General features: G+C 39.5%; 1 protein-coding gene across 6 annotated transcripts in view; it reads left to right on the top strand.

Moving 5' to 3' along the window:
• Window positions 1–24,606, top strand: part of Brd8 (bromodomain containing 8) — a 28,063-nt gene extending 3,457 nt beyond the window's left edge. Inside the window, exons 3-22 of one of the 6 annotated variants that reach the window (XM_005327243.5) lie at window positions 9,814–9,883; window positions 10,564–10,613; window positions 10,915–11,037; window positions 11,574–11,654; window positions 12,163–12,227; window positions 13,832–13,968; window positions 14,506–14,724; window positions 15,096–15,240; window positions 16,226–16,435; window positions 16,819–17,099; window positions 17,395–17,847; window positions 18,149–18,242; window positions 18,442–18,488; window positions 19,334–19,548; window positions 19,754–19,846; window positions 20,004–20,072; window positions 20,605–20,782; window positions 21,971–22,075; window positions 22,546–22,590; window positions 24,230–24,606. In XM_005327243.5, the coding sequence (XP_005327300.1) occupies window positions 9,814–9,883; window positions 10,564–10,613; window positions 10,915–11,037; window positions 11,574–11,654; window positions 12,163–12,227; window positions 13,832–13,968; window positions 14,506–14,724; window positions 15,096–15,240; window positions 16,226–16,435; window positions 16,819–17,099; window positions 17,395–17,847; window positions 18,149–18,242; window positions 18,442–18,488; window positions 19,334–19,548; window positions 19,754–19,846; window positions 20,004–20,072; window positions 20,605–20,782; window positions 21,971–22,075; window positions 22,546–22,590; window positions 24,230–24,289 (2,740 nt within the window). In that variant the 3' untranslated portion in view covers window positions 24,290–24,606. Of the gene's footprint in view, window positions 1–9,813; window positions 9,884–10,563; window positions 10,614–10,914; window positions 11,038–11,573; window positions 11,655–12,162; window positions 12,228–13,831; window positions 13,969–14,505; window positions 14,725–15,095; window positions 15,241–16,225; window positions 16,436–16,818; window positions 17,100–17,394; window positions 17,848–18,148; window positions 18,243–18,441; window positions 18,489–19,333; window positions 19,549–19,753; window positions 19,847–20,003; window positions 20,073–20,604; window positions 20,783–21,937; window positions 22,076–22,545; window positions 22,591–24,229 lie in introns of those variants that run through there. The other 5 variants (XM_078045762.1, XM_078045770.1, XM_078045758.1 and 2 more) reach the window with 5 other exon arrangements.
• Window positions 24,607–24,667: the final 61 nt, after the last annotated feature.

The raw sequence follows: 24,667 nt of genomic DNA, 5'->3' as shown, positions 1-24,667 counted from the left end.
CTTCATTCTCTCTCTCTTTTTTTTTAAGAGAGAATTGTCTCTAAATTACTTGTTACCAAATATGATATAAACAGTTGTTGTATTGTTCAGGGAATGATGACAAGAAAAATAGTCTGTACGTGTTCAGTACAGATGCAGTCTTTTTTTTTTTTTTTTTTTTTCCTCCCCAAGTATATAATTTTCAACCCATGGTTGATTGAATCCAAGAATGCAGACCCTGGATATAGAGAGTTGGCTTCTTATTCAACACTTTAGGATCATTTGGATGGTTCCTCCAATTTAAGGCTAATATGAGTAATACTGTTATAAACATTTGTGTACAAAGTTTTATGTGTACAGTATTTCAGTTCTCAAGTTTTCCACCCCAGTAGTGGAATCTCTGCATCATATGGTAATTATATGTTTAACTTTTTGAAGAGCTGCCAAACTTGTTCTTTTCTCCTGTTCAGTGTTTTTCTCCAATATGAGGGATTGAACCCAGGGCTTCAATCATGCTAGGTGAGTGCTCTACCACTGAGCTACATCCCCAGCCCTTTGAAAATTTTTATTTTAAGACAGAGTCTGACTAAGTTGCTCAGGCTGGCCTGGAACTTGTGATCTTCTTGCTTTAGCCTCCAGAGTAACTAGAACTGTAGGTAGCCACCTACAGTGCATACACCTGTAGGTGTATGCCACCATGCTGAACTGAATACGAATTCTAATAAAGTTCCTGGCAAGAAAAAAAAAATGACACAAACTGAACAAATAGAATTTTTATCAAAACTAAGCATGAAAGCTAGGCATGGTCTACATACCTATGATCCCAGCAACTTGATAAACAGGAGGATTGCAAGTTCAAGACCAGCATTGGCAACTTAATGATACCTTGGCTCAAAATTTAAAAAAAAAATAAGAAAGGCCTGAGGATGTGGTTGAATGGCAGAGTGCCCCTGAGATAAGAAAAAAGAAAGCAAAACATGATTGTGCTAATTTTAACCAAAAGCTGAATTCTGTGGTCAATAAAATCCAATTATATGGGATATCTATGGTGTATGTACTCCCCTTTATGCCTCCTGATTGACAGACTTAAGTCAAACAGACTTCATTCTTTTTTTTTCAATTTGGACTTTCAATTGTGACTTTCTTTTTTCTAATTCCAACATAAATTGTTTGAAACCAGATATATAGTTCTTGGAAGTTTCCCAAGTGCCTCAGCAGAGTGGCATCTTCCCAAGAAAAAACGGGCTAGGTCTGCTTTTTGCTAGATAGTCCAATTGCATGTAGTTGCTCTGTAATCTTGGCCATAGTTCAGAACTGTCATCGTCTTGTCTTTCTCTGTATCAATTTTTTTTCTTGTTTGTTTAATTGCATTTCTGGGGATTGAATTCAGGGCCTCGTGCATGCTAAGTAAGCAGTCTACCACTGAGCTTCATCCCCAGCCATGTGTCAAAAATAAAAAAGGCTGAAGATGGTAGCTCAGTGGTAAAATCCCCTTGGGCTCTATCTCAAGCACCAAGGAAAGAAAGGGAGGGAGGCAGGCAGGCAGGCAAGTTTAATTTGAAAAAGGAATAAATGAGGTGTAACTATCTGCCTTAAATGTCTCAATTTAGAAAATTGGAGGAACAGTACATAGACCATAATTCTGTCCCAATTAACTGGACTTAATTGACCAATTAAAGGAAAAAAATGAGCAATGAAAGAGGAGGAGAGTGAAAAATCCCTCCTAGCTAAGGTACTTCTTTCCAGGCTTTATAATGTTGGGATCTACCAGGTATCAGGGAGGTGTGGGGGCTAGCTGCAGAAATTGGTTCTCTTTCATGTTCCTACCATATGGGTTGGGACATAATGCAGGCTGCATCCTGTTTGGTGTTTCCCAGTAGACAGGTTAAGGGATTGTTGACCAAGACAGCACTATATTCTTTGTATTCACTCCAAAGTCTTTTTCTATTTGCACCTAGGGTTGTGGAGAAAGAGCCATCCTCACCAACCAAGCTTTGACATTTTGTGAACTAGCAGGGTGGATATATACTCACTCCTGAGTCCCTTAGTCTGTGCACCACGGGGCAGGGCAGACATCCACACCTTGTTGTATTCCCAATTCCTCAGAGAGTTGGAGGAAGCAATCAAACCTCTGAATTGTGTGCTGGAGATGGGATTACTAGTTGTACCAAGCAATTTTATTCTCAGTCTTAGAGCTTTCAAACCTGGATGCTGTGCAAAACCACATGGGATTGGTCTCTCTCCTTGTCCTAGAGAGCTGGACCATGAGATGATTAGCCCTTTGGTCCCCTCACCATGATCCCTATTGTTCAGCCGGGTTTGTGACAAGACACTCCCTTTCCATGAATGTCTCCTATTTCCCACCCAGTTGTGTTGGGCCCAAATAGTGATGCATGTTTTCTGATCCCCAGAGCAGGTTAGTCCTTAACAGTAGAATCCTTGTAAAGCTATTGTGTTGTGCAGGAGTAATCACTTTCAGACCAAATCTCAAACTGGATTTAAAGCTTGCAAAAACTGGGCTTTGCTGTGTATGGTAGCGCATGTCTATAATCCTGGTGATTCAGGTGGTGGAGGCAAGAGGATTTCAAGTTCAAAGCCATTCTTAGCTTAGTGAGACCCTAAACAACTTAGACCCCATCTCAAAATTTAAAAAAAAAAAAGGACTGGGAATGTGGCTAAGTTAAGTGCCCCTGGGTTCAGTCCCTGGTACCAAACAAACAAAAAGGATAGGTTTCTCCCACTGTTTTCTTCTTTGGCTTACTTAGCTTGCAGAGTTGGGTTCATTTCCCCAGTTAAGGGCCTGGGTTGAAGTTGGAAATTGCTTTCTGCTTTTCTCTGAGTTGCCTCTCCAGTTTTGTGTGTTATTCAGGTTTCCCTTCACTTCTTTATTCCTAGAATTCTTCTCTTTCTAAAACAGTTTCCTTTTTGTACTGACTATTCTTACTCAGAGTTGCTAGAATGGTACTTCTCTTCCTTCATCTTGTTGAAGACCACCTTTACTGACCACAGTTCAGATTGACTTAAGGTTAAATTAGTATGATCATGCCTTGTTTTGATGATGATTTATGTCTTTTGTGTGTGATGCTGGGATTGTGTCTTTTTTTTTTTCCCCTCCTCGTTTTTGCCAGGATTTCATTTGAATTGATGTTAGGGGTATAGCTCAGTGGTAGGTTGAGGGGCGGGGCGTGTAGCTCTGTGTTAGAATACAATAGAGACAGACCTTGAGTTCAGTTCATAGCACCCAAGAGGAAAGAATTAATGTTCAGTTGGATTAATATTTTTGTGGTGGGGGGAGCAGTGATAGGTATTGAACCTAGAGCCTCTTTGGCTTACTTAGCTTGCAGAGTTGGGTTCATTTCCCCAGTTAAGGGCATAGTAAACAGGTGTTTTACCACTGATGCACATGCACAGCTTCCCCCATCTTTTAACTTTTCTTCTTGGTATGGTGTTTTCGTTTTGCATTACTGGGAATAGAATCCAGGGTGTGTCATGTGCAAAGCAAACACTTTACTCTAAACTACATTATAAGGTTTTGTTTGTTTGTGGGTTTGTTTGTTTTGAGACAGGGTCTTCCTAAGTTCCCCAGACAAGCTTCAAACTTATAATTTGATTCCTACCTCAGCCCCGGAGTAGCTGTGTTTACAGGTATGTGCCACCATGCCTACTGAGCAGATTTTTAATGGTGTAATTGATTTGTGGTAAATTACACCTACTTGAAGTATAAGCCCATGGTATTTATAACATGGATACATCTGTGAAACTCTTCCCAATCAAGATAATTTTGACAGTGTTCGTTAGTGGTGAACAGGTGAAGAAAATTATGGTGTATAAATATACAAAGGAATATCAGTTATAAAAAAAAAGAAAGAAGGGATCCCTGACATTTGTGACAACATGGATAAACCAGGAAGACATCATGTTAAGTCAAAAAAGTCAGGCCTAGAGACAAATACTGCATGATCTTACTCATGTGGAATCTAAGAAGGGTAATCTCAGAATTAGAGATGGTGGTTACTGGTGGCTGGAGTGGTTGAGGGTATGGTTAGGTGGAGTGAGTTTAGAGAGTCGGTCAAAGGATACAAATTTTGAGTCATATACAAGGAATAAGTTCTGATCTGTTGTAGAGTATAGTGACTATAGTCCTCCACCTCCACCACCACCACCACCACTACTAGAGGCATAGACAGAAGTTTATTTTGGAAAGTAGAGGCATATTCAAGAAACAGTGTGGGCCATCTCCTCAGGAAGAAATAGTAGCCAGTTGATGGGTATTAATATTTATAGAGGGACAGTTGCAGTTGCTAGGGTCTGGACTAGAGTTAGAGTTGGGGTAGAATTGCACAGTTTGGTGTCAGTTTTTCCAGCGCTTGCACATTAACCTTATATTCCTTTTTTGCAGGAAGGGGTCAAGAGTATGGGTCGGAATATGTTTTGCATTTCAAAGATTTGTGGGCATTTATTGCATTCTGGTGGCTCATGGGCTATTCTTTTAAGGCTCAAAGTTTATCTTTTTTTTTGTGTATCCCCAAGTTTCCATATGATTCTCCACTTCTACCGTCCAAACTTGGGACCCCTTAAGGGTTGATGAGGGCCAATCTCTAGAGAACCTTTGGGTAAAGCAAGGAATATACATTCGAGGGAGAATGTGAGCCACATCTCAGAGAAGCAGTCACGTGCTGCTTATATTTATTAACAATATTGTATTCTCAAGAAATGCTAAGAGTACATATGTTCTCACTTCAAAAATAACTACGTGAACCAGGCAGCCTTTAATCCCAGCAGCCTGGGAGATTGAGGCAGGAGGATTGCAAATCCAAAGCCAACCTCAGCAATTTAGCAAGGTCCTAAACAACTTAGCAAGACCTTGTCTTAAAAGAATTTTAAAAAGGGTTGGGGATGTAGCTCAGTGATTGAGCGCCCCTGGATTCAATCCCTAGTACCAAATAAATAAAACAGAGGGCTAGGAATGTAGTTCTGTAGAAGAGCATTTACCTAGCACGTACAAGGCCCTGAGTTCACCACAGAAACAAACTGGTTTTGAAATAAAATCCAATTTGTACATTTCCTCATATTTTCGTAAGAAAAATAGTATAGAGGTTGGGGTTGTATCTTAGTGATAAAGCACTTGCTTAGTATGTGTGAGGCACTGGGTTTGATCTTCAGCACCACATATAAATAAATAAAATAAAGGTCCATTGACATCTAAAAAATACTTTAAAAAGAAAAATAGTACAGGAACACTGTGTTTATGACTTTTTAAAAATCAAAGTAGTGCACGTTTTCAGTGTCTTTGCATTATTGTCTTTCATCCATCAATGTCAGTTTCTTGTCTCAGTATTAATTTTAATTTTGTATACCATATTTTCTTTAGACCTCTTTCTTCCTCTGAGTGTATGTGTGTTAGTGGGAGCTGAACCCATGGTTGTTTTGCTGCTGAGCTATATTCCCAGCCCCATTTTTAGTTTTTTTTAAAAAAAAATTTTAGTTGTAGATGGACACAACACCTTTATTTAATTGTTTGTTTTTATGTGGTGCTGAGAATCAAACCCAGTGCCTCACACATGCTAGGCGAGCACTCTACCCTGAGCCACATCCCCAACCCCACCATTTTTAGTTTTTTTGAGACTGTGTTTTGTTAAGTTGCTGAGGCTGACCTGGAACTTGTGATCTTTCTGCCTCAGCTTCCCAAGTTGTTGAGATTACAGGCATATAACACTACACCTGACTAGATCACACACATACTCCTTTGGTGGGGTGGCGATGTATATATAGGGCCTGAATACGCTAGAAAAGTGCTGTATCACTGAGCTGCATTCCCATCCCTATATATACTATATATCTATATAGGATATACTATATCCTCCAAGATCAAGTACTATCATCATTTGAAGATCTGTCTCATTCCTGTCTTTTTTGTTTTTGGTGGTACTGGGGATTGAACCCGGGGCCTTGTGCATGCTTAGGCAAACACTCTACCAACTGAGCTATAACCCCAGCTCCCTCATTCCTGCCTATCTTTTTTTTTTTTTTTTAATTTTTATTTTATTTTATTTTTATTGTTGGTCGTTCAAAACATTACACAGTTCTTAATACATCATCTTTCACAGTTTGATTCAAGTGGGTTATGAACTCCCTCCTGCCTATCTTTTTATGGGGGTTGGCTAGTACAGGTGATTGAACTCAGGGGTGCTTTACCACTGAGCTACATCCCCAGCCCTTTTTTTTTTTTCTGGTGGATACAACATCTTTATTTTTATGTGGTATTGAGGATTGAACCCAGCGCCCCGTGCATGCCAGGGAAGCACAATACCACTTGAGCCACATCCCCAGCCCTTTTGATTTTTTATTTTCAGACAGAGTCTCAATACATTGCCAGGGGTCTTGCTAAGGTTGCTGAGGTTGGCCTTGAACTTCCAAACCTCCTTTCTTGGCCTCCTTAGTCACCGGGATTACAGGCATGTGCTATCATACCTGGCCCCTATTTTGAGGGTGGGGGCAATACTAGGGATTAAATTCAGAGGCACTAGACCACTGAGGCACATCTTCAGCCTTAATTTGTATTTTATTTAGAGACAGAGTCTCACTGAGTTGCTTAGCGCCTCACTTTTGCTGAGGCTGGCTTTGAACTTTGTATCCTCCTGCCTCATCCTCCCAATGTGCTGGAATTATAGGTGTGTGCCACCACATCCAGCCCATTTATTTATTTCTTAACAGCCACATGGTATGTTTTATGACTACAATGTGAAATAGTGGCATGAAATAATATAAAACATTGTTTAGCAAAACCTTACATGTACGTTTGCTGCATACTATATGGGTGAATGTTTGCTAATATATAACTTTGGTTATATGTAGATTATACCTTATATCTATAAGATAAGCTGAAAGTAGAATTGCTAGGTCAGAGAGTATATGAATTTATAATATTTGGTAAAAGGTTCAAATTGCCTTGCTCAAAGATTTTTCAGTTTACTCTCCCAGTGCCCGTTTGTTATTCTCTGCCCCGTCTCATAGAATGTGTTTTCACATGCTTCTGATCCTTGACAGTATTATAAAAGCTGAGAATGTCATATTTTTGATTTGCATTTATCTTAGGTGTGAAATTAAGTGCCTTTATATGTTAAAAAGTCACTTGTATTTCCTTTACTGCAAATCATTTTCCCAGTTGTCTTTTTTATTATTAGTACTGCCTGTAATTGGGAAAGGGGGAGGGTTCCATCTAAATTAGGGAGATAAGCTGCTGAGAGCCACAGCCTAGTCCGAATGATCCATGGCATTTTTGCCAGAAGGCAGTGGTTGAGAGGTGTCTGCCACAAAATAAGGCAGGAGGCACTTGTAGGTTCAAAACAAGAACTCCTTTATTACCGAACTCCCTCGGGGGCCACCCAGGCCACCCACATGGCCCTTCCAGGAACACCACCAATTAGAAATCCCTCCTCCAGAACTTCCCTAACCAATGGAGAACTCCAAAGTAGCGGGACAGCAGGGGTCTAATATACAATTGAATACACAGCTTATCATAACCATCATCATCTCAATGGCTCGCTGGTCACCTCTCCACCACTCCCTTCTGGCAAAAATGCCATGCTTCTTTCTGACTTGGCTGTGGGTCTCAGCAATAAGCTATTTGCCTGTTCAATGAGATACATTTTTTTTCTATTTTTGCTATCAGATGCCAATTAACTTATTTTAGTATTTTTACCTTGTCCCCGCCCCCTTTTGGTGTTTTCTTTTTTGAGACAGAGTCTTGTTAAGTTTCCCAGGCCTCCATCTTGCAATCCACCTGCCTCAGCCTCCTGAGTAGCATATACTACCTTACTCAGCTAAGACTTTTAAAATATAGTGTATTAAGATTTTTCTTTTATGGTTCTCAACTTTTGCATCATGATTAGAAAGCTTTTCTTTTTGAGATTATAAAGAAATTGTGTTCTTCTAGTTCTTGCATGATTAAAATATTTAAAAATATTTTAATCTTGGATCTACTTGGGAGTTTTTCTGCTTATGAGATATGAGATATGAGGTCTCTTTGGTACTGGGTATTGAACCCGTGGGTACTTTACCACTGAGCTAAATTTCCCAGCCCTTTTTATTTTTTTTTTTTTGAGATAAGGTCTCATTAAGCTACTCAGGCTAGTCTCACACTTGTGATCCTCCTGCCTTAACCAGCAAGAGTAGCTAGGATTACAAAAGTGTGCCACTGTGCTTGGCTTAAACTTTTTCCTAATAGGTCGTCATATAACCATTATGCCAAGACAAAATTTAAAAACTTTTTTCTGCAGCTGGGAATGTAGCTCACATGCAGAGTATGTACTTAGTATGCTTTTGGACTTTAATTCAATCTCCAGTACCACAAAATAAGCACCAAAAATAAAATAAATAGTGGGCTGGAGTTGTGGCTTGGTGGTAGAACTCTTGCCTAGCATGTGTGAGGCACTGGGTTTGATTCCCAGCACCACATAAAAATAAACAAGTAAAGGTATTGTGTCCATCTACAAAAAAATATATATATATATATATTTTAAAACTATATAAAGACTTTTTTTAAGATTGTATAGTATTTTAAACCCATAGAGAAGGGTAGAGAATAATATATAGTACAGTCCTTTTATATCCTTTGTTGATCCTATTTCACTCTATTTTCATTTTTGCTTGTTTTCTTTTTTTGTGTTTATACTTCCATCATTTTCCATCATTTTGGAAACTTGGTTGGCTTTGTTTTGTTGAGGAGGCGGTGGTGGAGAGTCTTTATTTATGGTCCTAGGGATTGGACTCTTGTGTTCTAGGGAAGTGTGTTACCACTTGAACTATATCCCCAATCCAAGGCAGTTCTCTTTTAAAAGAACCCAACAACCAAATCAACATAAAAATGTTTTTCCAAAAAAAATTTTTACTATTTTTACTTCATCTAGTAAATAGTATATCACCCAGGAAAACGGTTCAGCAATGACTTTTTTTTTTTTGGTACCAGGGGTATACCACTGGGTCACACCCCAGCCCTTTTTTAATTTTTTATTTTGAGACAGGGTCACACTAAGTTGCTTAGGGCCTTGCTGAGCTACTAAGGCTAGCTTTGAACTTGCAGTCCTCCTGCCTCAGCCTCCCAAATCACAGAAGCAATGACTGTCTTTAAATGGTTTTATTTTTTTCAAGGGGTTGGGAGATAATGAGGATTAAACCCAGAACCTTGAACATGCTAGGCAAGCTGTCTTTTGCTGAGCTACACCCCTTTTATTTTTACTTCGAGACAGGGTCCTGTGGAGTTGTCCAGACCAGCTTTGAATTTTGTGATTCTCCTGCCTTGATCTCTTGAGTGACTGGAATTATAAGCATATGCCACGAGGTCCATTTCTCTAAATTTTTTTTTTTTTTAAAGGTCACAATTTGATTCTATTTGAGATTCTGCTGAGCTTCAGACTTGAGCAGAATTTATAGTCTCTTTTTTATTAGAGAATTTTAATATATATTTTTTTTAATTTTCGGTGGACACAATATCTTTGTATGTGGTGCTGAGGATCTAACCTGGGCCACTCGCATGCCAGGCGAGCGTGCTACCGCTTGAGGCACATCCCCAGCCCCTCTCTAAATTTTTTTTAGGTAATTGTGTCATTTTTCATAGTCAGAGATCTGGGGGTATATAGCTCTGTAGTAGAATCCTGTTTTCAATAATAGTAATTTTTTAAAAAAAAAATTTTCCAGAATATTTCCCATTTGGCAGTTTTTATTCTGAATTTTGAAACTGCAAACCTTGAACTCAACCAACTACCTCTCCCGTTTTTTGTTTTTTGTTTTTTTTTTTTCTGTTTGGTGTGTAATGAGACTTCTCTTACTTCGTAGGGTATCAGTTAGCAGAGCCATCAAGCCCTTTGCAGAACCTGGCCGCCCTCCAGACTGGTTCTCTCAAAAAGTAAGTTACTAAATAGGTGCTTTATTATAGTCGTTAGGATTTACAGTAGGGCTCTCTACCAAGTTCTGCCTTGTAATTACAAAGCTTTTATACCGTGAAATGAGAAAATAGTTGAAAATGATTTTTTTCCTCCCACTTTTCTAATCTGTGTATGCTCATTCTTATAAAATCTTCTTGTCAGTGTTGTATAACAGTTAAGAGCCCAAATTTGGGTGTTAGACAGATTTGGGTTCTGTGTGATTCCATCTAAAAACTTTAGACCATGATCCTCAGTTCTCTTGTTTATGAAATAGACATAAAAATTGCTTCGGTAATGTTGTAAAGTAATTGAGCTGATACATGTAAAACACTTTAGTAGAATACTTTGCATATGGTAATTACTCTGTAGGTGTTATTATAAATATTGGCTAGTGGGTTGGCTTTCCCCAAAGATACCTGAGGACAGAAGACTTCTTTTTCTTTCCTGGTATTAATTATTTTGAACTGATTGGATTACAAAGTAATTTGTCCTATAAGCTGTACACACTGCTGGGTCCTGTGTTGTATGCAAAAGAAAAGCAAAAAAACCCACATACATCTTAAACATAGCTCTCTTTTCTAAACTTTGCTTAAATTTGTTGAAACTTGAAAAGCTTATTCGTTTCCAGGATTGCTCATCACGTTTTTACTTTTTTCCATAGCATTGTGCTTCTCAGTACTCAGAGCTCCTAGAAACCACTGAGACCCCAAAGTGAGTATAAAGCCAGATATTTCAGGCAGATCCCTTTTGTGGCAAGTGTTTACTGTGGAAATCTAGTTTATACCTATTTTGGGGTGATAAAAGTATTGCAGAGGGATGGGGTTATGGCTCAGTGGTAGAGTGCTTGCCTAGCATGAGTGAGGCACTGGATTTGATCCTCAGTACCACATAAAAATAAATAAGTAAGTAAATAAAATAAGTTTATGACTAAGTAGTAGAGAAGTCTTGAAGAAAGCAAGTAGGAGTGGAAACAAATGTCCTCTTAAGAAGATATGAATTTTTCCCCTCACAGACGCAAAAGAGGTGAAAAGGGAGAAGTAGTAGAAACTGTGGAAGATGTGATTGTTCGGAAACTGACTGCTGAAAGAGTGGAGGAACTGAAGAAAGTGATAAAGGAAACCCAGGAGAGATATAGGTACTCAACTCATCAGAGCACATATCAAATGGTTTGGAAAGACAAAGGGGACTAATTTCTTATACTGGTCAGAATTTTTAAAATAGATTATTTTTAAAAACCATTATAGTTTTAAAAGCTATCAGAATGGACTGGGAATATAGCTTAGTTGTAGAGTGCTTTCCTAGGTCCTGGGTTAAATCACTAGCACCATAAAAAACAGTTGAGCGAGGTGTGGTGGTGCATTCCTATAATCCCAGCAGTTTAGGGAGGCAGGCAGGAGAATTGCTCGTTCAAAGCCAATCTAAGCAATTTAGTGAGATTCTGTCTGAAAATTTTAAAAAGGGCTGGAGAATTGGCTCATTGGTAAAACACCTCTGGGTTCAATCCCTAGTACCAAAACTAAAACTAAAATAAAATAAATAAAAAACCAATTGTCAATTTGAAGGTTGAGGTGGAACAATCACTTAAGCCCACAAGTTTGGGACCAACCTGGGCAACATAGCAAAACCCTGTTTCAAAAAGATTATCATTCTGTCTGCTTTTTCTTCCTATAGACGGCTGAAAAGAGATGCAGAACTAATTCAAGCAGGGCACATGGACAGCAGACTGGATGAGCTTTGCAATGACATTGCCATGTGGGTTATAATCTTCCATCTGTGCTCCTTTCTGTCTCACCTCTTTCCTTCCCAAGTAATCTATCTTCTTTCCTCCTCCTGCCATACCTTTTGACTTGAGACAGATTCTAGGAAAGGAATAGCACTGGTTTGGTGTGTGGGAGTGGGGAATGAGGCCTTAGAGGGTTATAGAATATTTCAATATGAGAACATATTAATTCTAACTTAAAAGGTCTGTGTTTTGCCTGGGTGAAGAACTGAGAGTTAGTATACCCCAATTCCCTGTTTTGGTGATTAGACTCCCTGCTTTCAGAAAGGGCAGATGTGAGGGGAAAAAAAAAATAAAAAGGGCTGGGATTGTGGCTCAGTGGTAGAGTACTTGCCTAGCATGTGCAAGGCAGTGGGTTCGATCCCTGGCACCACATAAAAATAAAAATAAATAAATAAATAAATTCTCCATGAGGGCTCAACGAACTATGGGAAGGAACTAGATATCTGGCTACCATCTAACCCTTAATTCCCTCTTTAGGAAAAAAAAATTAGAGGAAGAGGAGGCTGAGGTGAAGAGAAAGGCTACAGATGCTGCATACCAGGGTAAGCTGAACTTAGTGCTTCTGCTTAACGGTTAATTATACTTACTGCATGCTATGATAGACTACTTTGTAAATTTAGTAGTTCAAATTTACATGCATATTTCTCTCTTTGTCATCTTCTTTATCTCTCTTTTTTATATTGTACTCTTTTGGGGATTGGGGTGGGGTTGGTGCTAGTGCTAGGGACTGAACCCAGGGTCTTATGCATGTTCCATATTTTATTGAGTCAATCTCTTAAGTCCTGGGAGTAGGTCAGTTTAGTTCTGTGTCATTTCAGGATTTAGTGTTACAGGTGTGCTCCCATCAAGGTTAGGCATCCATATGGTGCAAACTAATAGACTTTTAATAAGCTGCATTTCCATTACACTGGAAAATCAGAAACATGTACTTTTCTGAATTTTTCCCATCCTTTCTATATACCTTATTATTATCATTTTCGTCATGTTCCATAAAATCTAAGGTGTAACGTAACCTCTGGAGGAAGCAGAATGTTTTGGTATCCTGGCTGGCTTGCCAAAATTTTCCCTCTCCTCTCTGAAGTTTCAATAATTTGAGTCTGTGGGTCAAACTAACATACATAGATTAATAAGAGGAAAACCATACCAATTTATTACATTCATATGCACAAGAGACTCACAAAACATGACTCCTGGGCTGAGGATGTACCTCAGTGGTACAGTGCTTGCTTAGCATATGAAGTCCTGGGTTCAGTCCTTAGCACTGCCATAACAAAAGATTCATGTTACCAGAATAAAAATAATTCTTCGTGTCCAGGAAGAAACAAGAAAATGAGCTCTACTCAGATATCCCCATGTCTCAAATTTACTTTTCTCTCAATTTTACTTTTAGGACATAGTCTTTTTAATAATATATTGAACATAATTGAGGTTTTAGAAATACAAGGCCCGTGAAAAGATTGAGAATAATTTAGTTATTAGATAATGAGAGAAACAGTTTAAGCATTTGCAATTCTGGGAATACATGCTGTGAACCAGTGATGTCTTTCCCTCTAGTTATTTATGTGTTTGTTTATTTATGCAGCACTAGGGATTTGAACAAAGGGTCACTTCACTACTGAACTACATCCCCAGCTCTTTTTTCAAAATTTTGAGACAGGGCCTCACTAAGTTACCTAGGCTGACCTCAAACTTGTGATCCTCCTGCCTCAGCCTCCTAAATCACTGAGATTATAGTTGAGTACCACTGTGTCTGGCCTTTCCCTTTTTTTAAAAGCAGAATCTTGAGCTGGTGACGTAGCTCTGTGACAGAGTGCCTTGCATGTACCATGCCCTGGGATTGATCCCTGGCATCAAAAAATAAAAGCAGAGTCTTTATAAATTACTAAAGAAGATGTTGAGGAGTATGTAAACTGTTTTCCCACTCCTTGGAAACTTAAATAGTTAAGAGTTTACTTAGTGTGAGAATTGCAGTTAGGAAAAATTAGGCTAAAAAATTACTCCTCTCTTGTGTTAAAGTAAGTTTTTAATCCACATTCATAATTTAATAATGCAGCATTCCTATTTGACCTTTGTTGTACATCAGTGGAGTAGTGTCTAGCTTCACTTATTTAGTACTGAAGGTTTGGACTTTGTTTTAATGTTCTAGCTCGTCAAGCAGTGAAAACACCCCCTCGGAGGTTACCCACTGTGATGGTCCGCTCTCCTATAGATTCAGCCTCCCCAGGAGGTGATTATCCACTTGGGGACTTGACTTCAACCACTATGGAAGAGGCCACCTCTGGGGTGAGTGTTATTTCTATCCATTGGAATTGATCAGTGAAGGGTGCAATAAGCCAGCAGAGAGCTGAGTGATGAGGAAACCACTTTTGACCTAGGAGCAACTTCTTGGTCTGAACACTAAAGACTATCTATAATTTACCATGTTCTGTGCTCTAAGATAAGGACGGACCTAAAAGCACTGAGGCTTTTGACCTTTTTGAGAGATAGGGAAAAGACTGCATTCAGGAATTCTTTGCTGTGTATCTTAGTCCTATGAAATTCCTGCTGAAATAAGAGACAATTCCTTGTAAATATAATACTGGTAGGGGGTGAGGAGTTTGTAAATGGCAGATTGGATGGAATGGTTGGGTCATTATGGGTTTGAATCAGTAGAAGAGAAAATAACATGGGGAAGAAAAGTATAGCTAAGATTAGGGGGTAGAGGGTTCTGGGCATTTCCACTCAGAACTAATAAAACAATAGACACACTAACCCATCCAGATTAGTAGGGAGCCTTCCATAGTTTGAGAAGTCAGATAAAGGTTCTCTGTTGTCTCTTAGGTAACCCCTGGGACTTTGCCGAGTACCCCAGTCACCTCGTTTCCTGGGATTCCTGACACCCTTCCTCCAGGCTCTGCACCCTTAGAAGCCCCCATGACCCCAGTAACAGATGATTCACCCCAGAAAAAGATGCTTGGACAGAAAGCAACTCCACCCCCCTCCCCTCTGCTGTCAGAGCTCTTGAAGAAGGGCAGCCTCCTGCCTACTAGCCCCAGACTGGTATGGAGACTTCTGTGGGTGTTTGAGAGCTGTGGTGATTTTAGTACTTGGAAGGGAGTGCCTGGGACCTAAAATGTGACATGGACAAAAAATTCAAAGGAGGAAGAGATGTCTTAGTTAAATGTTAATTTAAAACAATAAGTTGATAGTATCCTTGGGTCCTGAGGTATCTGAGCCACAATTATTTTGGTTTTCTTCCCAAAGAACTCTTGACAAATAAGTTCTGAACATTAGAGTTTCCCTTGGGTTTGAATTACTCTCTGTGGATAGTAAGTTTTAGTTTTTAAGAAGTTTGGTTGACAGAGTTTTGGGGGGAAGTGGTAGTTAAGGAAAGCTTGAGTGTAGCCTTCACCTCTATTCTTCCCTGGTAGGTCAGTGAGAGTGAAATGGCTGTTACTTCTGGCCATCTGAACAGTACAGGTGTCCTCCTGGAGGTAGGCGGGGTCCTTCCCATGATACATGGTGGGGAGATACAGCAAACACCCAATACTGTTGCAGCTTCCCCTGCTGCCTCAGGTAAGTCATCACTCTTCCTTTATCTACTTCAGAGATGGTTTCATTATTATTAAGGAATTGTTAATCCATAACTACTTTTTTTTTGTTTTGGAGCTGCTTTAGCTGTTAAAACACATAGTGCTTGAAGGGCTGGGGTTTTAGCTCAGTGGTAGAGTGCTTACCTAGCATGTGTGAGGCACTGGGTTTGATTCTCAGCACTGCATATAAACAAACAAACAAACAAAAAAATAAAGGTCCATTGACAACTTAAAAAAAACAAACAGTGCTTGAAATTATTAATCCATTAAATCTTCAAATTGTTGACATCCCTGATTAACTACAGCATAGCTATTGATGAGAAGAACATGAAATTAATAGTGAAGCTGCTTCTCTGTGGCTTGTAAAATTGTGTAAAGGTGCTGGAGATACCTGAGATAATAGAATATGGGAAAGAGATTTGGCTTGAATCTCAGGCCTGCTATGCATTGGGTTTTTTAATCTGATAGGTGACTTAACTATTGAGGCTCAATTTTCTGTTTTATTAATTGTGATATATATGCTATTCATTGATATAGTGAGAATTAAATGAGATAAACAAAATAAAGCAAAAAAAATGCTTTACAAAATACCTTATAAACATTAGATGTTGGTATTTGAATCATGTTGAAGTTGGGTAGTGTATAGCATGTTGAATCTCAACAGAAATGATATTTATTCAGACCAGTTTTTTTATTCTTGGTGATTATTTAATTTTCCTCTGAGGAAAGGTACCACCCATTTTTCTTATGTTGTGTATTCTAGTACTTTGGTTTATTCCTAATTTAGAATTTTGGTTCATTCCTAACTTGGAAAAAAGTAAGGTTAGAGAAAATAAAACTATAGCTCAACATAGGAGTTGCTTTCATTCTTTGAGACCATAAATTTTTTCTTGGTTGAATCTTAGAGTGGCTATTGCTTCTTGTTGGTGTGCTTTCTTCTTACCTCATTTTGTATACCTCTTTGTTAGGTGCTCCCACTCTTTCCCGGCTTTTAGAAGCTGGTCCTACACAGTTCACCACACCTCTTGCTTCCTTCACTACTGTTGCCAGTGAACCTCCAGTTAAACTTGTGCCACCCCCTGTAGAGTCTGTGTCCCAGGCTACCATTGTCATGATGCCTGCGCTGCCAGCACCATCCTCTGCTCCGGCTGTCTCCACTCCTGAAAGTGTAGCTCCAGGTTCGTCCTTGACCCACGCCCTGAGCAGCCACTAGGACCAAAATTTCATTTTGAGCTTCAGTTAAGGAAAGATAACCAAGAACATTAACTCTAATTTAGATGCTTCTGTTTTCCATAGACATGTGCCATCTTTATCCTTAGAAAAACAAAGATGTGAAAAGGGTGGGTATTTGTTGGGGGAAAATGGTTAAGTGTACAAATAAAAGCAGGCTTGAGAATGTGTTCTCACCTTATTTTTTAAGTAAATGGGGGAGAAGAAAAAAAAATAGGCATATATGTTTCTGACCTTCAGTGTACTTGACATCTGTCTATAGCTCTAGTGTGATTTTTCAGGTGGTCACTTGGTATCCAATAAGCTGAGATACTTTTCCCTTTTTGTTTAGTGAGTCAATCTGACACCTGTGTTCCCATGGAAGCTGTGGGGGATCCACACACTGTGACTGTTTCCATGGATAGCAATGAAATCTCCATGATCATTAATTCTATCAAAGAAGAGTGTTTCCGATCAGGGGTAGCAGAGGCCCCTGGAGGATCAAAGGCTCCCAGCATAGACGGAAAGGAAGATTTAGATCTGGCTGAGAAGATGGATATTGCTGTGTCTTACACAGGTGAAGAGCTAGACTTTGAGACTGTTGGAGACATCATTGCCATAATTGAGGACAAGGTAACCATTCAGCAAAGTCCCAAAGAATCTCATAGCTTCTCTCCTCTGCCTTTCTTTTTTTCTCATAGTAAAACAGCTGTTGTGCTCCATCTCTGTAATCTGAAAGCCTTTGGTATTTGGCATTAGTCATCTCCCTAGCCATTCCTGTATTATTGATTTGCAGAGGGCAGGTGTCTGTCCCTACATGGGGGAAGAGAGAGAAATGGCAGGTTTATTTTCATTCAGTGCTAGCAAATTTGAGAGACTTGGATGGGCTTCTTTCTGTGACCTCAACAATCTGTATATTATGGAACAGGTAGATGATCACCCTGAAGTGCTGGATGTGGCAGCTGTGGAAGCAGCACTGTCCTTCTGTGAAGAAAATGATGATCCCCAGTCTCTTCCTGGCCCCTGGGAACACCCAATCCAGCAGGAACGGGATAAGCCAGTACCTCTCCCTGCACCAGAAATGACAGTCAAGCAAGAGAGATTGGACTTTGAGGAAACAGAAAACAAGGGAATTCATGAACTCGTGGACCTCAGGGAGTCTGGTGTTGACATTAAAATGGAACCTGCAGAACCAGAGCCAGGCATTTCAGGGGCTGAAATTGTAGCTGGGGTTGTTTCAGCCACAAGTATGGAGCCACCAGAACTCAGGAGTCAAGACTTAGATGAGGAACCCAGAAGTACTGCAACTGGAGAGATTCCTGAAGCAGATGGTTCCAATGGGAAAGGCGATGAGATACCACTTGCAACTGTGAAGACAGAGGTAAATAGTAAGATCAGGAGCTGGGAGTATGTAAGTTTATAATTATAATACTGTAGGTAAGAAGTGATGGGTTTCCTGTTGAATTCCTGAGTCTTGGTGTGTTTCATGTATCCATAGCCCATAAGTTGTGATCAGTGTTAAGTATGCTTGTCCTATTCCTGTTAAGGTGACCATTAGAATCATATCACATTAGTAGGACTTAAAATTTCTTCTATAGTCTCATTATCATTGAAGAATAAGGTTGTGTGAGCTGTAGCAGTTTACCAGTTCTTAAGAAACTTGTTCTTTTTTTGATCTTCAGGCATCCCCTGAAAGCATGTTGTCTCCATCACATGGCTCAAATCCCATTGAAGATCCTTTAGAGGCAGAGACTCAGCACAAGTTTGAAATGTCAGGTAAATAAAAGACTGGAAATCTATACTCTGTAACTAACTTGAAATAATTTGCTCTGTCTTCTGAGGGATTGTGGGTTGTGGGTAAGTAGAGGAGATAGAACAGGTAGGAATGGAAAGGAAAGCTGCAGGGGATTATGGTCCATAGGAAGGGGAAGGCTAAGGTGGAAAAATCTTCAGGTAGTTTTTCTCTCCTCTGCAGACTCATTGAAAGAAGAATCAGGGACTATTTTTGGAGGCCAGATAAAGGTATTTCAGACTTTTCTTTATTCCTCTTGCCATGTGATTAGATTTCCCTGTAGCACTACCTTTTTAATAAATTTTGGTGTACTCTCACATCTTTATTCTCTGAGACTGGTAAGGAGTTGCATGGGGAAAAGCTGCAGTGGACAGTGTGGCATAGTGGGAGTACTATAGCAACATGCGCTTCCCATCTGAAAGAGTTTGTAAATAACACACAGTCCTTTCTTTACATTTAGTGCACAGATAAACTTTGATATACAGTGATTTAGAGTGAATAGGGATATCAGAGCCAGGGAGATCATAGAAGAAATCAGATTATTAATTATCCAGTGAGATATATAGAAAATTTTTCTTTTTTAGAGCAGTAGTTAACAGAGACTTAATGTGATGTGAGTTTACTCCATCATATGAGACATGAAATAAAACTTTTTTTTTTAAATTTTTGTTTATTTTTAAATGTGGTGATGGGGATCTAACCCAGACTCACATGCATGCTAGGCAAGTGCTTTACCACTGAGCTATCTCCCCAGTCCCCAAATAAAACTATTTTTGATAACTTTGTACCCAGGGTCAGAATTCCTCTTAAGAGCAAGGGGAAAGAAGGAATGCCTCTTAGCTTAGTCTTAAGAAAGTAGCTTTTTTTAGATCCTGGGTTTTATTCTTAGTCAAGGTTTGAGATTACTTAGCCAGTGGCTATAAGTAGATAGTAGTATAAGTGATAGAGGGCTCAGTCAAGAATCGGTGTCAGGCCATTTCTAGAACTGATCTAACTCAAAAGGCAGATCATGTTTAATGATGCTTTGCTGGATAGCTTTGTTTGCATATGTTGACTGGAGTACACTGTGTCTAAGGATGTCGCAGGTGAGGAGGAGGAGGAGGATGGAGTCAGTGAAGCAGCCAGTCTAGAGGAACCTAAGGAAGAAGATCAAGGAGAAGGCTATTTGTCAGAAATGGATAATGAACCCCCTGTAAGCGAGAGTGATGATGGCTTTAGCATACACAATGCTACCCTACAGTCACATACACTGGCAGACTCCATCCCCAGCAGCCCTGCTTCTTCACAGTTGTAAGTATCTGAAATTCTTTTTTTTTTTTTTTTTTTTTTTTGAGGCAACACAGTAAAGATGAGAAGGAGGAGAAGAGAGGATCTTTATTCTTACTTTCTCATCTTCCCTTTCTGGGCCTGGAACAAATAGTTGACAAAAAAAATAATTAGGACTTTTTTTTTTTTTAAACTTGTGCCTGCTAGAACTCCTATCTCTCTGTTTCAGCTCTGTCTGTAGTGAAGATCAAGAAGCTATTCAGGCCCAGAAAATCTGGAAGAAAGCCATCATGCTTGTATGGAGAGCTGCAGCTAACCATAGGTAAGTGAGCCTTATTTCTCTTGCTCCTCATTGTTGGAGTGGTTTTCTGTGGGACTGCTGGTGTTTGCTCCTTACTACTTTCAGTTACTTAGAGTAAGCTTCCTCTCATATGCTTCCGGAAAATAAATCAGTATTGCACCTCATTCTTTTTGGATAGGTATGCCAATGTCTTCCTGCAGCCTGTTACAGATGACATAGCACCTGGCTACCACAGCATTGTACAGAGGTAAGCCATGGTTCATCCAGTATACTGACTTGCTTAAATTGAAAGTCATCCAGACTTAGTGAGTATTTGTTTTAGATAATAATAAGTTCAAAGTTAGCATTTTTGATGTAAGGGTATCCACATGCTAAAACCATTCTAGTGACTGGATCACCACTGGTTGTCTAAAAAAATTAACACCCACATACACACTTCTCAGGCTGAGGTTGTAGCTCAGTGATAGAGCACTTGCCTAGTATGTATGAACACCGGGTTTTATTCTCAGCACCAATAAGATAACTAAGATAAAGGTCCATTGATAGCTGAAAAATATTTTTTAAAAAATTAACCCCTTTAATTACCTTTCTCACTGCTTATTACACAGACTGACCTTTTTGGAGCTAAGTTTATGTTTTGGGATGAGGGGTTGGCATTAGAGTCCTGGAGGCTGAAATTGAGATATATAAGAAGTTGTATATCTTAATAATGTTTTCAGAAATCCAGGCAAGTCCTCTTCTTCCTACCTCCACTGCCATTTTACCTCTTTTTTTTTTAGGCCTATGGATTTGTCAACTATTAAGAAAAACATTGAAAATGGACTGATCCGAAGCACAGCTGAATTTCAGCGTGACATTATGCTCATGTTTCAGAATGCTGTAATGTATAACAGCTCAGATCATGATGTCTATCACATGGCAGTAGAGATGCAAAGAGATGTCTTGGAACAAATCCAGGTACTTTGAGGCTCCTTTGTGTTTCAGCAATATGAAGTGAAAAGGATGAAGGGAAGGTCTCATTGATGACAAGGAAGGGTGCCATAGTTTTTACTTGAAATAGCCATAAGGAACGACATTAGGAATATAACATTTTTGTTCTTGTGCAATTCGTGTTAATTTTTCTCTTTTTGGGGAAGGAGTTAGAAGATTCTTCCTTTCTATCACTACTTGGCATGTGTGCATAACAAAAAGAGTTTCTTCTCTGTTCCTTTTTATCATAGGTAACTTGCTTCTATCCTATAGTTGCATAACCAGGCATCCTTTGGGAAGTTGACCTTGAAGGAATGTTGTATCTTTGCATGTATGCCAAATTACTTGAATTGCCAAATGGTCTTGGTTCATCCTATATTTATTCTTTTTCTCATTCTTAGAGGTTAGAGCTCTTTTGTTCTGTTTTTGAGGGTAGAGATTTTGGTCTTATTATTATAAACCTAAATTAAAGCAAAAAAAGACATTTTGACATTTTCAGTTTCTTTAGAATACCTATTATAACTAGAATTAAAACCTAATGTGGGGCTGGGTTGTGGCTAAGTGGTAGAGCGCTCACCTGGCACATGCAAGGCCCTGGGTTTGATCCTCAACACCACATAAATAAAATAAAGATATTGTGTCCGACTTCAAAAAATAAATATTAAAAAAAAAAAAAAAACGTAATATGCTGGGCTAGGGTTGTGTGGCTCAGTGGTAGAGCACTTGTCTAGCACACGTGAGGCATTGGTTTGATCCCCAGCACCACATAGAAATAAATAAAGGTATTGTGTCCATCTACAACTAAAAAAAAAAAAAAAATTTTTTTAAGGGGGGAAAAAAAACAACAAAAGCCTTAAAAAATAATAATAAAAAAACGTAATGTGCTAAACTTCCAATAAGGCAAAAAACTTTTGATGCTGGATGCAGTGCTAAATACCTATAATATATATACCAGGTACTTGGGAAGCTGAGGCAGGGGGGTTGCAAATTTGAGGTTAGCCTTGGCAACATAGTGAGACTCTGCCTCAAAAAATAAAGATAAAAAGGACTGGAGGTGTGACTCACTGGTAAAGCACCCCTAAATTCAAACAAAAGCAAACAAACAAAACTTAAAAGTGTCTTAATTTTTTCCTACTGTATCAGGTCTCTGGCCAACCCTGTTTCTTTTCCCTATAGCAATTCTTGGCCACACAGTTGATTATGCAAACATCTGAGTCTGGAATCAGTGCTAAAAGTCTTCGAGGAAGAGATTCTACTCGAAAACAAGATGCTTCAGAGAAGGTGAGGTGATAGACCAGAAAAGAGACTATTCACCAGTATTCCAGTGCTCAAGTATTCAAAGAACTTTATGTTAGTACTTGGTATCACCAAGCTTCTGCATTCTAATGGTGCACAGAAACAGATTATAGAGTAATAGTTGTTTGCTCCCATCCAAAAGAAATATGCTGTTAACTGAGAGGCCCAGTAACATGGCAGAAACTTTGAACTGAGTGAATGAAATATTGATTCCTTTTGGGAGTGTACTCTCAGGGGGGTGGGGGGAATTGACCTAGCTTGCAGCAGTTAGGGACCATCAATTCCTGTTCCACAAACATGATGACTAGATTGCTTTTGTATCTCTTTCCTCTTATTCTTGGGTTTTTAAATTTGTCTTTGTGTGTATGGTGCTTGTGTCTCTGTCCTGAGGTTTGGGGTGCTTGCGGCTGAGAGTTTCCGTGGAACCTGATCAGTGTTTGTTTGTCCTCTAACAGGACAGTGTCCCCATGGGCTCTCCTGCCTTCCTTCTCTCTCTCTTTGTAAGTATTGAATGGCTGCAAAGGGTGGTGTTGCCAGAAAGGTTCTCAGCTCCTGCTGGGGGTGGGTGGCAGAGGGAAGTCCAACACATAGACTGTGGCAATGTCTTAAACTTCTGTTTACTTAGGTCATTGAATAAGAAACTGTCTTTTCTTCTGCGTTTCTGTCTTCTTGCATGTGTGTGTGTGTGGGCTGGGTAGGGAATGTTGATGGTATCACTGAGGTATTCTTGGGGTAACAATCTAGGATGCACCTGCTCTTCATTTCTTGACTCCACCACTTACTAATTCTTTACTTATAAATAGAAAATTACTTAGAGCAGCAGATACTCCCCGACTTTTTATTGGTGTTCTTTATACTGGCAGATATTTATCAAGTACTTTTCTCCTTTCTCTTAAAATAAAGTTTCAAAAATAATCCCTGATACACAAACACTCAGTAAAACTTAAGCTAAAGATCTCAGTAATAATGCCCACTATAAACAGTAGTGGCTGGTGGAATTAGAGGTAAGCTTAGTAGAACTAACCTAAAAACTTGTATTCTTTTTCTCCATGAATTAAATGATTCTCTTATTCTGTGTGGTTCATTATAGAACATGAGGCATACTATACTGGAAAGGCATCAGGCTAAAAAATTATATGGTCTTAAGGTCATTGGGTAATTTCTTGGGGCCTTGTTTCCTCCTCTGTGTGATAGAACTAATATATAATGAGGTACCTGTCCAGCCTACCTCACAGGGTTGTTGTGAGGATAAAATGAGAATGATAATTATGAAACTGGCTTTAAAAAAATTAAAGTGTGTATATAAATGCAAGGTGGTATTTTTGTTCTTACAAAAGTTGCCTCATAGGTAACTTAGGTTCATGAGCTCAAAATATTTTAGAATCCTTGCATATTAGAAATGTAAAAATGGTCTGGCCCAGCAAAAGTGTTCACTAGTTCATCTTGCCTACAGGCCTTTCAGCCTGTACCACAGACAGAACACTATGGTCTCCGTTCTTTCTTATTGGCCTGCAACAGTGACTCTGGATCACCAAGCAGTTGGCTGGCTATTGCAAGGCTGGTTAATAGGATCTTTTATCTATTGAAGACAGCAAAGTATTGCACAAGAGGAAGGAGCTGGGCTGCAGGGAGAGAGCAGCAGATGGAAAGAAGCCTGATTGTCCTGATCTCATGGAAAACAACTGTCAGGAGGTGCTAGGGAACTAGTGCCAGGGTCAGTCTGCAGGAAAGGCCTTTCTTATAGGGACCAACAGCTGGACAGGTATGTTAGCCAAGAACCTCACTATCCAATTCCCTTTCTAACTTTCCCACCTTTAGTTTACTCTTCCTGTTCCTTTGCACATGATTTGGGCCTGGGTGGTATGACTAACAGTCATTCTGTGGGACCCCAGGTGAATTCCAAGGACCTCTGTGATGGTCATGATCCAGATAATCTGTCCTACATTTCCTCTCACAAACTATGAGGTGTTTTTTTTAGCTACTCTGTGGGAAGAAAGAAATATACCCCCTCATCCCTCTGAAGTTTTGTGCTGATTTTTTTCCCCCTCTCCCCCACTAAACCAAATCCCTGCATTCCTGTTGCACCTTGTCTCTTAACCAGCTTATTCATACCCTCTTTCTTTCTCTGCTGTCATCTAGGATGGAGGCACCAGAGGACGCCGCTGTGCCATTGAAGCAGACATGAAGATGAAAAAGTGAAGCCTCAAGAGTGTTCTCTTTGAGCTAAACCTGAAATAGAAGTAAACAAGATAGAGCTTGGGCTTGTGGGCCCTGTTCCAGAACTGGGAATTACAGAAGAGGAGGCGCCGGGCCGCATGACATGAGCTGGAAAAATCTCTCTCGGAGAGTTGGAAGTAACACATTTGCCTGTTTTAGGGCAAAAATCATGGGCTGTGTTAATGCCCTCATGTGTAGCTAGCAGATTGTAGCTAGTTTGTACTGTCTTGTGAAGTGTACAGACTTTTTAAAAATAAATCTGTGAAGTGCGTGTGTATATAATAAAATGAAAAAAAATCTCTGGCCTTTAGGGTGTCTTTTGTGCGTGCGTGCGTGCGTGTGTGTGTGTGTGTTTGTATT

Source organism: Ictidomys tridecemlineatus, chromosome 1 (genome assembly GCF_052094955.1).
Source record: "Ictidomys tridecemlineatus isolate mIctTri1 chromosome 1, mIctTri1.hap1, whole genome shotgun sequence".
Lineage (NCBI taxonomy): Eukaryota > Metazoa > Chordata > Mammalia > Rodentia > Sciuridae > Ictidomys > Ictidomys tridecemlineatus.
This window is presented reverse-complemented; position numbering and strand designations above follow the sequence as displayed.